The sequence below is a fragment of the Ailuropoda melanoleuca genome, unplaced genomic scaffold (assembly GCF_002007445.2).
Source record: "Ailuropoda melanoleuca isolate Jingjing unplaced genomic scaffold, ASM200744v2 unplaced-scaffold8310, whole genome shotgun sequence".
Classification (NCBI taxonomy): Eukaryota; Metazoa; Chordata; class Mammalia; order Carnivora; family Ursidae; genus Ailuropoda; species Ailuropoda melanoleuca.
Genome location: NW_023253671.1, coordinates 255,049 through 269,528, shown reverse-complemented (window position 1 = coordinate 269,528; position 14,480 = coordinate 255,049). Strand labels below are relative to the sequence as shown.

The window sequence follows — 14,480 nt, the reverse complement described above, 5'->3', positions numbered from 1 at the left end:
TATCGGTTGTGACTTTCTGCTCTGTATCACTCTTGGGGCCTTTTTACCTTTATAGAACCTCCCTTAATATCTCCTGTAGGACTGGCTTCGTGTTTACGAAATTGGTTAATGACTGGCAATTCTGGAACGTCTTTATTTCTCCATCAATTCTGAATGACAGCCTTGCTGCATAAAGGATCCTTGGCTGCATGTTTTTCCCTGAAAGAGCTTTAAAAATGAGNGCTTTAAAAATGCCCCCCCAAGCCTTTCTCTCATTCCAGGTCTCTGTAGACAGGTCTGACGTAATCCTGATACCTTTGCCTTGGTACGTGAGAAATTTCTTTGCCCTGGCCGCTTTCAATACTGTATCCTTGGATCTAATATTTGCGAATTGCACTATGACATGCCGTGGCGTAGGTTTGTCCTGGTTGAGCTTGGATGGGGTCCTCTCTGCCTCTTGGACACGAATGCTTGTTTCCCTTGCTAGATTAGGGAAGTTTTCAGCTACAATTTGTTCAAATATCTCTTCTAGACCTCTGATTTTCTCCACCCCCTCAGGGATGCCGACGATTCTGACATTGGATTGTTTCATAGAGTCAGTTATATCCCANTCTCTGAAAGAGCTTTAAAAATGCCCCCCCAAGCCTTTCTCTCATTCCAGGTCTCTGTAGACAGGTCTGACGTAATCCTGATACCTTTGCCTTGGTACGTGAGAAATTTCTTTGCCCTGGCCGCTTTCAATACTGTATCCTTGGATCTAATATTTGCGAATTGCACTATGACATGCCGTGGCGTAGGTTTGTCCTGGTTGAGCTTGGATGGGGTCCTCTCTGCCTCTTGGACACGAATGCTTGTTTCCCTTGCTAGATTAGGGAAGTTTTCAGCTACAATTTGTTCAAATATCTCTTCTAGACCTCTGTTTTTCTCCACCCCTTCAGGGATGCCGATGATTCTGACATTGGATCGTTTCATAGAGTCAGTAATCTCCCGTAATCTACATTCGTGGGCGTGGATTTTTTTAAGACCAGCTTCTATTTTCGTTTTTTCTTCTACTAACCCATCCTCCAATTCGCTAATGCGTTCCTCTGCCTCAGTGAAACTGGCTGTCAGAGCCTCTAGTTTTGACTNAGTTTTGACTGCATTTGGCTCATAGAATTTTTAATTTCTGTCAGATTCGCTCTCATTTCTGCCCTTAGGGATTCTATATTCTCAGTAACATTTTCGTTAATACTTTTTTTCAAGTCTACTCATCATCTTGACCATTGTTGCTCTGAATTCCATTTCTGATAATTGGGATACATCCATATGTATTAATTCTGTGGCAGAGGCCACAGACTCATTATCTTTTTTTTGCTTGGGGGGACTTCTCCTTCTCTTCATTCTGATGAGGAGAGATTGCGGGGTTGTCCAGAGCCCAAATTATTGACTGGGACCCAGTCCATGTGCCCTTGCTTTATAGAGATCTAGGGATGTGGGCTTCTTCCTAAAAGATTTTATTTATTTATTTGAGAGAGAGAGAGACAGACAATCAGCAAGAAAGGGAACCCAAACAGGGGAGTGGGAGAGGACGAAGCAGCCTCCCAGCGGAGAAGCCCGATGAGGAATTCTTTTCCGGAACGCTGTGATCACGCCCTAATCCGAAGACAGGTGCTTAATGACTGCGCCACTCACGCGCTCCGGGTTGTGGGCTTCTTGATATTTCAGCCGGCCTTCTGGGGGACGGTCCTGCCGCACCGATACTCAGGAAACCCTGATTGGGTAGAGTCTCCATGTCCCCTACGAGGGGGGATGGGGATGGGCACCCTGTGAGCCGGTATTTCCAGGCTTTTGTTCTCTGGCGGCTTTCCCTGGCAGTTTGCTGTGCCTCTTCTGAGAGTCNAGAGTTAGAGCAGCAGCAGCCGTAATTCAGCCTCTGTCACAGAACGGAGGCCCGTTTTCCACTGATGTTCTGGCCACTTTAACTCTGTTTCTTTGGTGCTGCTCAACCCTGCAGCATCCCGGGCTGTGCGCCCCACACCCGGCATCCCAGCCCTCATTTCCAGGGCCAGTGCGTCTCTGTCCCTTGTGTTTCTAACCCCTCCAGCCGCCAGCCACCAGCCGCCCCGTGCGCGTTCCCGCAGCTCCCGGTCTCAGTCCGGACCCAGTGAGCACACCGGAGTTCCGGAGCTCCGTGAGATGCTTGGTAGCACGTGCCCCCGGCTCACAGTCTCAGTCTGCTGTCTCAAGGGTGCGGGTCCAAGGTTGGCCCGCTCCCCCGTGCAGGTGGCTACTCTTTCCCAGGGCCCTGACATGGCAGCTCCCTCCCCCTTCTGTTTATCTTCCGANCTTCCGATATCTGTGCGCGGTTTCACGGCTCCCCGCTTCGTACCTCAATACTCAGCGCTGGAGATGTTCATTTGTAGAGATCCAGATGTATCTTCCTGTGTCTCAGGCTGATTCTGTGGATGTTCCTGCTGGTCTTGTACCTATCCAGCTCAACTCAGGGGACCAGCTAAAAAAGGGATCCCCTACTCCTCTGCAATCTTAACTCCCTTCCTGGACCACAACTTCTTAATCCAGTCATTTGTTGAAGGGCATCTCAGCTCCTTCCATGATGTAGCTATTGTGGACAATGCTGCTATGAACATTGGGGTGTATATGGCCCTTCTCTTCACTACGTCTGTATTTTTGCGGTAAATAACCAGTAGTGTAATGCCTGGGTCATAGGGTAGCTCAATTTTTAACTTTTTAAGGGACCTCCACACTGTTTTCCAGAGTGGCTGTACCAACTTGCATTAACACTAACAATGTAGGAGGGATCCCCTTTCTCCACATCCTCTCCAACAATTGTTGTTTCTTGCCTTGTCTATTTTTGCCATTCTAACTGGCGTAAGGTGGTATCTCAGTGTGGTTTTGATTTGAATTTCCCTGTTGGCTAAAGATCTTGAACATTTTTTTCATGTGTCTGTTAGCCATTTGTATGTCTTCATTGGAAAAGCATCTGTTCATATCTTCTGCCCATTTTATGATTTGTTTATTTGTTTCTCACGTATTGAGGTTCAGAAGTTCTTTGTAGATCTTGGATACCAGTCTTTTATCTGTAGTGTCCTTTGCAAATATATTCTCCCATTCCGTGGGCTGCCTCTTAGTTTTTTTGACTGTTTCCTTGGCTGTGCAGAAGCTTTTTATCTTGATGAAGTCCCACAAGTTCATTTTATCTTTTGTTTCTCTTGCCTTTGGAGATGTGTCATGAAAAAGGTTGCTTTGGCCAATGTCATAGAGGTTGCTACTTATGCTCTCCTCTAGGATTTTGATGGATTCCTGTCTCACATCTAGATCTTTCATCCAATTGGAGTTTATTTTTGTATATAGTGTGAAAGAGCGTTCAAGTTTCATTCTTTTGCATAGAGCTGTCCAATTTTCCCAGCACCATTTATTGAAGAGACTGTCTTTTTTCCACTGGATGTTTTTTCCTGCTTTATCAAAGATTAGTTGCCCAAAGAGCCGAGGATCCATTTCTGGGTTCTCTATTCTGTTCCATTGGTCCATGTGTCTGTTTCTGTGCCAGTACCATGCTGTCTTTATGATCACAGCTTTGTAGTACAGCTCGAAATCCGGCATTGTGATGCCCCCAGCTTTGTTTTCCTTTTCAACAGTTCCTTGGATGATTCAGGGCCTTTTCTGGTTCCATACAAATTTAAGGACTATCTGTTCCAGTTCTTTGAAAGATGTCCTCAGTATTTTGATAGGGATAGCACTGAAAGTGTAGATTGCTCTGGGTAGCGTGGACATTTTAACTATGTTAATTCTTCTGATCCATGAGCATGGAATATTTTTCCATCTTTTTGTGTCTTCTTCAGTGTATTTCTTTACTTGGTTATTAATTGGTTCATATAATTGGCTACTCCCAAATTAGAAGCATAAATGTTTATAGTCGTTAGATCTTCTTTTTGGGTAGACCCATTAAGTATGATAGTTTCCCTCTTCATCTCTGACTACAGTCTTTGGTTTAAAATCTTATTTGTCTGTTATGAGAATTGCTACACCAGTTTTCTTTGAGTTCCGTTAGCATGATAAATGGTTCTCCACCACCTCACTTTCCAATTTGGACCATTTAGCCCATTTACATTCAGAGTAACTATAAGATATGAATTTAGTGCCATTGTATTACCTGTAAAGTCCCTGTTTCTGTAGATTGTCTCTATTTCTTCCTGGTTTATGTTACTCTAGGGCTCTCTCTTTGCTTACAGAATCCCCCTTAATATTTCTTGCAGGGCTGCCTTGGTGGTCACATATTCTTTCAGTTTCTGCCTGTCCCAGAAGTACTTTATCTCTCCTTCCATTCTGAATCACAGCTTTGCTGGATAAAGTATTCTTGGCTGCACGTTTTTCTCATTTAGTACCCTGACTATATCATGCCAGCCCTTTCCGACCTGCCAATTCTCTGTGGATAGGTCCACTGTCAGTCTAATATTCCTACCCCTGTAGGTTAGGAACCTCTTCTATCAAGCTGCTGACAGGATTTTCTCTTTATCTCTGAAATTTACAAGCTTCACTATTATATGTTGGGGTGTTGATCTATTTTTATTGATTGAGAGGGGTCCTCTCTACCTCTTGGACATCCAGACCAGGGTAGTTCTCAGCTCTGATTTACTCAAATATACGTCTGGTCCTCTCTCTCTTTTTTCTCCCTCAGGCACTCCAATAATTCTGATATTATTTCATTTTATGACATTGCTGTTTTCTCAAAGCCTTCCCTCATGGTCCATTAGTCGTTTTTCTCTCTTTTCCTCACCTTCCTTCCTTTCCACCAACTTGCCTTCTATGTTGCTTACTCTCTCTTCTGCCTCATGATGGATAATCCTTTTCATATACTGTTAGATCCTATTCACTAGGATCTTGTTGAGATTTTTGGCATCCATATGCATCAGGGATATTGGTCTGTAATTCTCCTTTTTGATGGAGTCTTTGCCTGGTTTTGGGATCAAGGTAATGCTGGCCTCATAGAAAGAGTTTGAAGAAAACAGTATGGATGTTCCTCAAAAAGGAAAAATAGAGCTACCGTATGACCCAGCACTTGAACTACTGAGTATTTACCCCAGAGATACAGATGTAGTGAAAAGAAGGGCCGCATGCACTCCAATGTTCATAGCAGCATTGTCCACAAGAGCCAAACTGGGGGAGGAGCCGAGATCCACTTCAACTGATGAATGGATAAAGAATACGTGGTCCATGTATACAATGGAATATTACTCAGCCATCAAAATGGATGATTACCCAACATTTGCATCAACATGGACAGAATAGAGGTGATTATGCTAAGTGAAATAAGTCAAGCAGAGAAGGATAATTATATGATTTCACTCATATGTGGAACATAAAGAATAGCATGGAGGACATTAGGAGAAGGAAGAGAAAAATGAAGGCGGGGAGATAGGAGGGGGAGACAAACCATGAGAGATTATGGACTCTGGGAAATAGGCTGACGGTTTCAGAGGGGAGGGCGTTGGGTGATGGGCAAGCCCAGTAATGGTTATTAAGGAGGGCACGTGTTGCATGGAGCACTGCATGTTATATGAAAGCAATGAATCATAGAACACTACATCATAAACTAATGAAATACTGTACGTTGACTGATATAATGTAAAATAATAATAATAATAAATCAGAGGATGTCATTGGTATGAAGAGAACAAGAGTAGGTATCAAGGAGAGAGGGGATATGAGTGTCATTTTGTCATTGGAGTTCAGACAAGACTAGTAAACAAGATGACATTTGAACAGATACCCTAGGGAAGAAAGGATAGGAGTCACGAGCATGTCTGGGGAGGTGTGTGCTGGCAGAGGGAATGGCCTCTGCAGAGGTCCTGCAGATTATACTACTTCGAGCTTTTGAGTCCAAAAAAAGAACCCAATGTTCTAAGGGGAATAAGCGGGAGAGGGATGAGAGATGGCATCAGGCAATTTCAAAGATGTAGGTCACTTTGTTGGTGGTTAAACTTCAAGAAAGAGGAGTCAGTCGCCCACACTATATACTTCTTGTATTTTTTAATCTACTTGCAAAGGTGTCCTGTAAATTGAAATAGAGCCCCTCCTCAGTACCATCTGATGATTGAGTTCTGACATTTGTATTTTAAGAGTCATCTTGGAATATATTAGACTGTGAACCTGAGCTCTTGGACTCTTCTCACTCCACGAGACACACACACTCATGCACACACACACACACACACACACACACTTACACACATCCCGATTCGTTGCTCCCTAAGCTGTGCTCCTACCATGACTCCTCATCCCCAGCCTCAAGGATGAACCTGGAGTGGCAGTAACTCAGGCTGCCCAGATCACTGATCATTTTCCTAAACAATGTAAAATGCTACCTGACATTCCAATTTGCAAGCTTCCCATGGACAGACATATTTACCTATATAAAATTTAAAACTTTTTATGGACAATATATTCAACCAAAAGTCAATAAACAATGCTCTGTCAACTGCATTTGAAATACTGCTAAGTGCAGAATAGATGTAGTTTGTAGATATATTATGATCAGGGGAATGTAATAATGAACATGGTGATCAAGTGCATAAATATTTGCTCAAATTTAGTAATGGTTTAAGAAAACAACAAGAAATCTACTGCACACTCATCAGCCTGTGAGACAATGTAAAGATCTCTTGTGCTGATTTGGTTGGAATTTTTAAACAGGTAGCAAAAGAAGTTTCTCTATTTCTGTTGGCAGAAATGTGAACTGTTACAATGGGGAAAACAACCTAAAGATAGCTATAAATATGAAAATACACATATTCTTCAGCTCAGAAATTCTCAATCTCTATTGAGAATCACTATTGTCAATCGCTATTGACATTCTCATGCAGTCTGTTCTCTGTGGTGGCCTGTGTCCTGGGCTTTGAAGGATGTTTAGAGCATCCCTGGCCTCTCCTGAAACCTTCCATATGACTCCGAATTCTTCAGTGCCCCCCTGGAGAACAATATTTCACCAGCAAAGAAACAGATTTTTAACATGATAATCTCTAAATATTTTTGTAGAATTGTTATAATAGCAATGTATTGAGAAAGAAAATGCTTTCAAAGTGTGAGTAGCACAGCCAATCATCAAATATTAGGCAGACACCGAAATAAAGAATCAGCACTTCTCTAGTAGACTGGAGGCAAGTCCATGAGGTATTATTGAGAGAGAAGGAAATGGAAACAGGTAGAAAAGAAGACTGCCCTGAACCTGAAGAGCATTTATGACGAGCACAGGATACTACTCATCATTTGTACAGTGGATGTGTGGGTATGCATGCATCGTCTAGGAAGAGAGGTTTTAAAGACACTAGGAACTTAAGGAATAAAGATTGTCAGGAGGAACGAAATTAGGTCAAGTGTAGTGTTTTCAAAACAACTGTGTGAAACAAAATTCTACGAGAATCAAGAACTAATATACATAAAGACATAAAAGAATAATTGTGTACTATCAAGATGGGTCACTAATTCCAGATTTAATATCCAAAGACTTGGAATAACAGAATATGAGAGAATGACCTTTACAATTGGGGAGTGAGCACTTGTAAGTGATAATTTTTTTCTTACATAAAGATATATGGATTAAAATATGCTTATGAAGTTAAAGTCAATCTTTCGTCAAATGTAAAGAAGAGGTGATGGTCAAAGATGACGCAACTGTTAGAAATGGATTTCATCACAAAGAGACAAAAGGACCCCTGCGGAATGACAGAGATGCATAAAAAAATGGGAAATACATACCAAGGTGATTTATTAGGACTTAGGATACAAGTTATCATTAATTTTCAATTTTGTTTATCGCAAGGATTGGCAAGTGAAGAATATTAGTGACAGCTCAATTTTTCAGAATCAATAATAAATCGAAAAAGCAATAGAGAAAACACCACATAACCAAGTGATTAATTTGAACCCACACTACTAATACACAATTCCCCACATTTATGTCTATACATACACACTAGAACTTAATGGAAACAGCAAAGTTGGTAAAATAAAAACAAAAGCAGCTCAATTCCTTGTTTGAAAGAATGTAATCAAAAACAGGAATAAAAAACCCCTAATCCCACTGTACAAATGCAAAGACCTGGTAGAGACAGTATACAATACAGAAAACCAATGAATAACAGATCCACAAATATATTCAGCTCCCGGGGTAATGAAATCATTGCAAAGCAAAGCTCCTTCACATTGTTTTCCTCGTCAGATCATTGTTTTCATGTGAAAACCCAGAAAAACAGGAGATGCTGTGAAAATGAATGTCTCATGAATTACTGTTGCAAGGTCCTATCTGCAAGCAGTAAATCAGTCTAGGTCTTTCTCATCAGTATGGAAACAGAATCCAACGTGCCACATTTAAAGACAAAATGAAATGCCCTGACTTCACTGGACATCCCGCCATCCCTAATATTCCTACTCCCTTTAATTGCAAAACTCACTGGTTGTGTTCTACTTTTACTGAAAGTACTTTATGTCTCCTGCCCCCTCACTTCATTGTCAACAATCACCCATGTGCTGCTGAGCTCAATGTTCACTTCTTTCTTTAACATAATCAATGACTCCATTAATCAGCTCATCGGGCAAGCAAATGAGCATAGAGATCTCTAGGTTCTGGGCTAGGATGGCTACTGTCAGCTGACCTCAGGTCAATGCCCCAGGCTTGGATTGCCTCTGACCCTTTCCTGCAGGACTTGCTGGGCTCTTGGACTCACCTGAATGGGAACTCTGAGGAAGTGGTCTCCATGCAGCAGTCTGAATTCCTCCTGGGTGGGGATGTAGGTGACTAAACTCTGTCCCCACACAAGATGGCAGGAAGGAGGCTACTGTCAATTTCCCAGCCAAGCTTAGGACTCCAGAAGCAAAAAGCAGGCCCCATTGAGCCCAAGGCGGCACAGGCAGAGGGATTGCAGCACAGGGGATATTTAGAGCTTCCTCTGTCTGTTCATCAGGCACGTTTCCCTCCTGCTCCCCCAACCTCCAAGCACATGAGTTCCCCATGGGACACTGGTGTGGACACAAAGGAAAGTATCCTGGAGATTGTGTGTTCCCAACAGACCAGCTTATAACCAAGTGAATCCAGAGTTAATTACTCCCTCCTGGGGAACTCCACTGCTCCCAGAGTTCAGACCTCCTGGTACCTTATCCCACCCCTAACTTCAACTTTTCCCGAAGTCTAGGACTGAGCACTCTGTCTGGATTACATCCCTCGGATCTCCAAAATGTTGACTTGTGGTGCAGACACTTCCCTACAATCTAAAGAAAATTACTGTTTTCCTTTCCAACAATGAGAAGAACTGTTTATTTGATATGAACCTTGCACCACTACATACCTCAGCTGTAGGACTCATTTGTCAAACAATTAGGAATTTCATACTTGTAAATTAAGAGCTGTCATTTAGTTCCTCATTGTGAAGCATTTGTTAACTGCAAGAAATATATTTAGATATTTTTTGCACTATAATATGATCCTGTAATGGTAAATTAGATTCTTCCCGGTAGCCTCCAGAATGAACCAAGTCTTCCAAATGCAAATGTTTTTAGCCCGATGAGGGTCATTTCAGGCTTCTGATCCCCTGACTGCTAAGAGCATAAATGTGTATCAAAACACTAACATAATCATTTTACATAGTAGCAGGAAATGAATACCAATATTTATACAAAAAAAAAATTTTGCTCAGGAAACTGAGATTAAGCAATTGTAGGCAAATGTTCAGTCCAATGACAATTGGCCATGTAGTGTCTCCTTCACAAAGACTGCTTTCAGAGCCCTGTGCATGTCTCTGTTTCTCAAGCTGTAGATGAAGGGGTTCAGCATGGGGGTGACCACCGTGTACATCACGGAGGCCACTGCACTTGCGTGGGAGCTCTGGGGAGCAGCAGAGCTAAGGTACACTCCCAGCACCGTACAATAAAATAAGGAGACGACTGAGAGGTGAGATGCACAGGTGGAAAATGCTTTATACTTGCCCAGGGCTGATGATATGCCATGTATGGTGAAAACAATCTTAGAATAAGAGTAAAGGATCCCAGCAAAAGGACCCCCACCTAGCAGGACAGCTGCAAAATACATCACCAAGTTATTAAGAAAGGTGTCAGAACAGGCAAGTTGAATCATCTGATTGAGTTCACAAAAAAAGTGGGGGATGTGGAAGTGTGTACAGAAGGACAGCCGTAACATCATTAAACTTTGTAACAAGGAATTCAGGATACACATGATCCAGGACATCAGAACCAGCAGTGCACAGAGCTGGGGGTTCATGATGACCGTGTAGTGCAGGGGGTGACAGATGGCCACAAACCGGTCATAGGCCATCACGCTCAGCATAAAGAAGTCTAAGACACCAAAGACTATAAGGAAATGAATCTGTGTGATGCAGCCTGCATAGGTTATAACTTTGCTCTGTGTCTGTATATTTACCAGCATCTTGGGGATGGTGGTGGAGGTGAAACAGATGTCTCCAAAGGACAGGTTGGCCAGGAAGAAGTACATGGGGGTGTGGAGGTGGGAGTCAGAGCTGACGGCCAGGATGATGAGCAGGTTTCCAAACACAGTGATCAGGTACATGGAGAAGAAAAACCCAAATATGAGGGGCTGCAATTCTGGGTCCTCTGATAAGCCAAGCAGAAGAAACTCTGAAATTTGTGTATCATTGTCTTGTCCCATGTGGTGGAGGTGACTTCTGGGAAAGAGGGAAGCAGCATGACTGATTTTCACACAAACTGTATTATTCATAGATTTTAAATGTTACTTTTTATATTTTGAAGTCTAGAAATTCATTTTAATATGTTTTGCTTGGATATGGTCCCCTTCAATGAATCTCTTATATCAGCAGACTGATGGATTTTTCTTCCAATCCCTTTTTTCCCCAAAAGGCCATGTATTCTACAGTTTTTTTTTTAATTTTTATTATGTTATGTTAGTCACCATACAGCACATCCTTAGTTTTTGATGTAATATTCCATGATTCATTATTTGCATATAACACCCAGCACTCCATGCAATATGTGTTCTACAGTTTTAATTAAAAAATTATTCCAAATTTCAGAAATATAAACTGAGTGTTGGCAATGTTTTAGGCATTCTATAGGCAAGGAGTATAGAGTGCTAGAGAAAAAAGAAGTCCCTGACATGCAATGATGGAGAAAGAATAAATTAACAAATAAGAAAATTAATTACATTTCTGATGGTGGAAGGTGGTAATATGAAGAAAAGGAAAACAGGGATAAAGCAGAGAGTGAATGGGGCATGTAATTTTCATGGGTGTGGAGGTCAATTCTGCAAACAAGGTGACATTAGAACACAGACCTCAAGTAAGAGATGGAGGCAGATCAAGGATTATGGGGTGAGTGTGTTCCCAGCAGAGGGAATGGCCAGTGCAAAGGCCCCAAGGATTGTATTTTTGCAGTATTCAAGTCAAAGAAGAAAAGTCCATGCTGCAAGTGGAATGAACAAGAAGGACTGAGGAGAGACGCTATCATACATGCTGATTAGGGAAGTGGCCTCTCTGCTACCTCTGAACCCTCCAGGCACAGGGAACTTCCTTGTCCACACTGCCTCTCCCTCTGTGTTCATTGTGTTGCAAAGACATCCCAGGAATTGAACCAGATCCACTTAGTGGCCTCTCTTGATTGTGTTCTGGCCCCTATGTTGTGTCACCTTGGGATTTATGAGTCCTGGCACCCTGTTGTGGGGACTTCTCTCACTCTAAAGTCACACACACAGAGGACACCATGGCCCCCTGTGTTGTGTTATTCCCCTGTCTTTCTCAGCCCCACCATTCTGGTTATGCTGGGAATGGATCTAACCCAAGTAGCCAGATCACTGATCTTTCCCCTGCAAAGTGAAGAAATGCCAATTCTTAAGCCTCCCATGGATAAATAATATATATACATATACATATATATATATTTTAAGAAATATGTATTAATAGTGTACACTCCCCCAAACAAGAAAACGGATTAACCAACACTTCACAAAATAAGGTATACACAGTACAGCAAAAGTTGGGCATTTTTATATCCAACACAGAAGACTTATTTTTCCTGTATCTCCTACATCATTATTTGGCCGATTCATTTCTATGGGGTCTGACAGGAGATGAGGTTAGCCCCTCCCTTTTCTTACATGGCATCACTTACTGACATTCTTGGGCTTTGTGTATTGATCTCTCCTATGACAAACCCAATGGGCACACTCTAACCCTCATTCTGGATTTCATCCAATGTGCAAAGGCGTCCCCAGACATTGGTCTGTAAATCCTGCCCACACATGACAATTCTATCTTTTTGTTCTCAATAACTTGCTTCATATCATTCTGCCTGTGGACATATATATTACACACATTTATTTCATTGTGCTCTGTCCTCACTGATAGGATTCATGATTCAAAATTGCAGGGGCTTTGTCTTCTTTGTTCACTTTTGGTTTTTTTCACTAAGTTATGTTAATATATGTGTTTAATATATAAAGACCTACAATATGAAAAGTTATAGAATGAAAAGTAGGAAGGGATCACAAAACCAGGTTAAAACATAAAATGAGCACTTTCAAAACACCTGTCCTAGGAAAATTTGTAAGAAAAACCAAAATGAACTGAAATAGGATAAAAAATAGCAATCATTAATGATATCAACATAGATTAATAATTAAATTACCAAAGTCATAAACACAAAAGAATATAATATATAATGTTCCTAGAATTCTCAGTTATATGATCCAGCAACTGCAATACTGGGTATTTACCCTAAAGATAGAGATACAGTGAAAAGAAGGGCCATATGCACCCCAATGTTCATAGCAGCATTGTCCACAATAGCTAAATCGTGGAAGGAGCTGTATCCATTCAGCAGATGAATGGATACAGATGTGGTCCATATATACAATGAAGAATATTACTCAGCCATCAGAAAGGATGATTACCCAACATTTGCATCAACGTGGATGGAACTGGAGATTATGCTACATGAAATAAGTCAAGCAGAGAAAGACAATTATCATATGGTTTCACTCATATGTGGAACATAAAGAATAGCATGGAGGACATTAGGAGAAGGGGGAAATGAAGGGGAGGAGATCAAAGGGGGAGATGAACCATGAGAGATTATGGACTCCAGGAAACAAACTGAGGGTTTCAGAGGGGAGGGGGTTGGGGATGGGTTATCCTCATGATGGGTATTAAGGAAGGCATGTATTACATGGACACGGGGTGTTATATGCAAACAATAAATCATGGAACACTACATCATAAACTAATGAAGTACTGTATGGTGACTAACATAACATATAATAATAATAATAATAAATCAGAGGGTGTTATTGGTATGAAGAAAACAAGAGTAGGTATCAAGAAGAGAGGGGATATGAGTGTTACTGTGTAATTGGAGTTCAGACAAGACCAGTAAACAAGATGACATTTGAACAGATACCTGAGGCAAGAGAGGGTAAGAGCCATGAGCATGTTTGGAGCTGTGTATGCTGGCAAAGGGAAGGGCTTCTTCAGAGTCCCTGAGGATTGAGGTATTTTGAGCTACTTTGAGCTATTGAGTCCAAAAAAGGAACCAAGTGTTCTAGGGGGAATAAGCAGAAGAGGGATGAGAGATGGTGTCAGGCAATTTCAAAGATGTAGGTCACTTTGTTGCTGGTTAAACTTCAAGAAAAAGGAGTCAGTCACCCACACTGTATACTACTTGTATTTTATAATCTACTTGCAAAGGTGTCCTATAAATTAAAATATAGCCCCCCCTAAGTACCATGTGATGATTGAGTTCTGACCTTTGTATTATAAGAGTCATCTTGGAATATATTAGACTGTGAAAGCGAGATCTTTGGCTCTTCCACAAGGCACACACACACACACATACACACACACACAAGCTTACACACACCCCAATTCACTGCTCCCTAAGCTGTGCTCCTACCATGACTCCTCATCCCCAGCCTCAAGGATGAACCTGGAGCAGCAGTAACCAGGTTGTCCAGATCACTGATCATTTCCCTAAACAATGTAAAATGCTACCTGACATTCCAATTTGCAAGCTTCCCATGGACATATTTACCTGTATAAAATTTAAACCTTTTTATGGACAATATATTCAACCAAAAGTCAATAAACAATAGTCTGCCAACTGTGTTTGAAATACTGCTAACCGCAGAATAGACGTAGAGTTTGCAGACATATAGTAATCAGGGGAATGTAATAATGAACATGGTGATCAAGTGCATAAATATTTTCTCCAGTTCAGTAATGGTTTAAGCAAACAAGAAGAAATCTATTGCACATTCATCAGCCTGTGAGACACATAAAGATCTCCAGTGCTGATTTGGTTGGATTTTTTTTTAAAGAATTTATTTATTTATTTGACAGAGATAGAGACAGCCAGCGAGAGAGGGAACACAAGCAGGGGGAGTGGGAGAGGAAGAAGCAGGCTCATAGCAGAGGAGCCGGATGTGGGGCTCGATCCCATAATGCCAGGATCACGCCCTGAGCCGAAGG

At 41.6% G+C, this 14,480-nt stretch overlaps 1 protein-coding gene across 1 annotated transcript; it reads right to left on the bottom strand.

Moving 5' to 3' along the window:
• Window positions 1–9,697: 9,697 nt before the first annotated feature.
• LOC117800829 (olfactory receptor-like protein OLF4) lies at window positions 9,698–10,552 on the bottom strand. The gene is made up of 2 exons (XM_034653388.1): window positions 10,198–10,552; window positions 9,698–9,912 (listed from the first exon to the last, which is right to left on the bottom strand). Exons 1-2 carry the CDS (start codon window positions 10,550–10,552, stop codon window positions 9,698–9,700), a joined length of 570 nt encoding a protein of 189 aa, XP_034509279.1.
• Window positions 10,553–14,480: the final 3,928 nt, after the last annotated feature.

Bases quoted from the DNA above. Each gene is read 5' to 3' on its own strand.
- LOC117800829 (XM_034653388.1), bottom strand. From the start codon at position 10,552: ATGTACCTGATCACTGTGTTTGGAAACCTGCTCATCATCCTGGCCGTC. The intron at 9,913-10,197 runs GTATCCTGAATT...CTCACCTCTCAG, and splicing joins TCTGATGTCCTGGATCATGT to TCGTCTCCTTATTTTATTGT.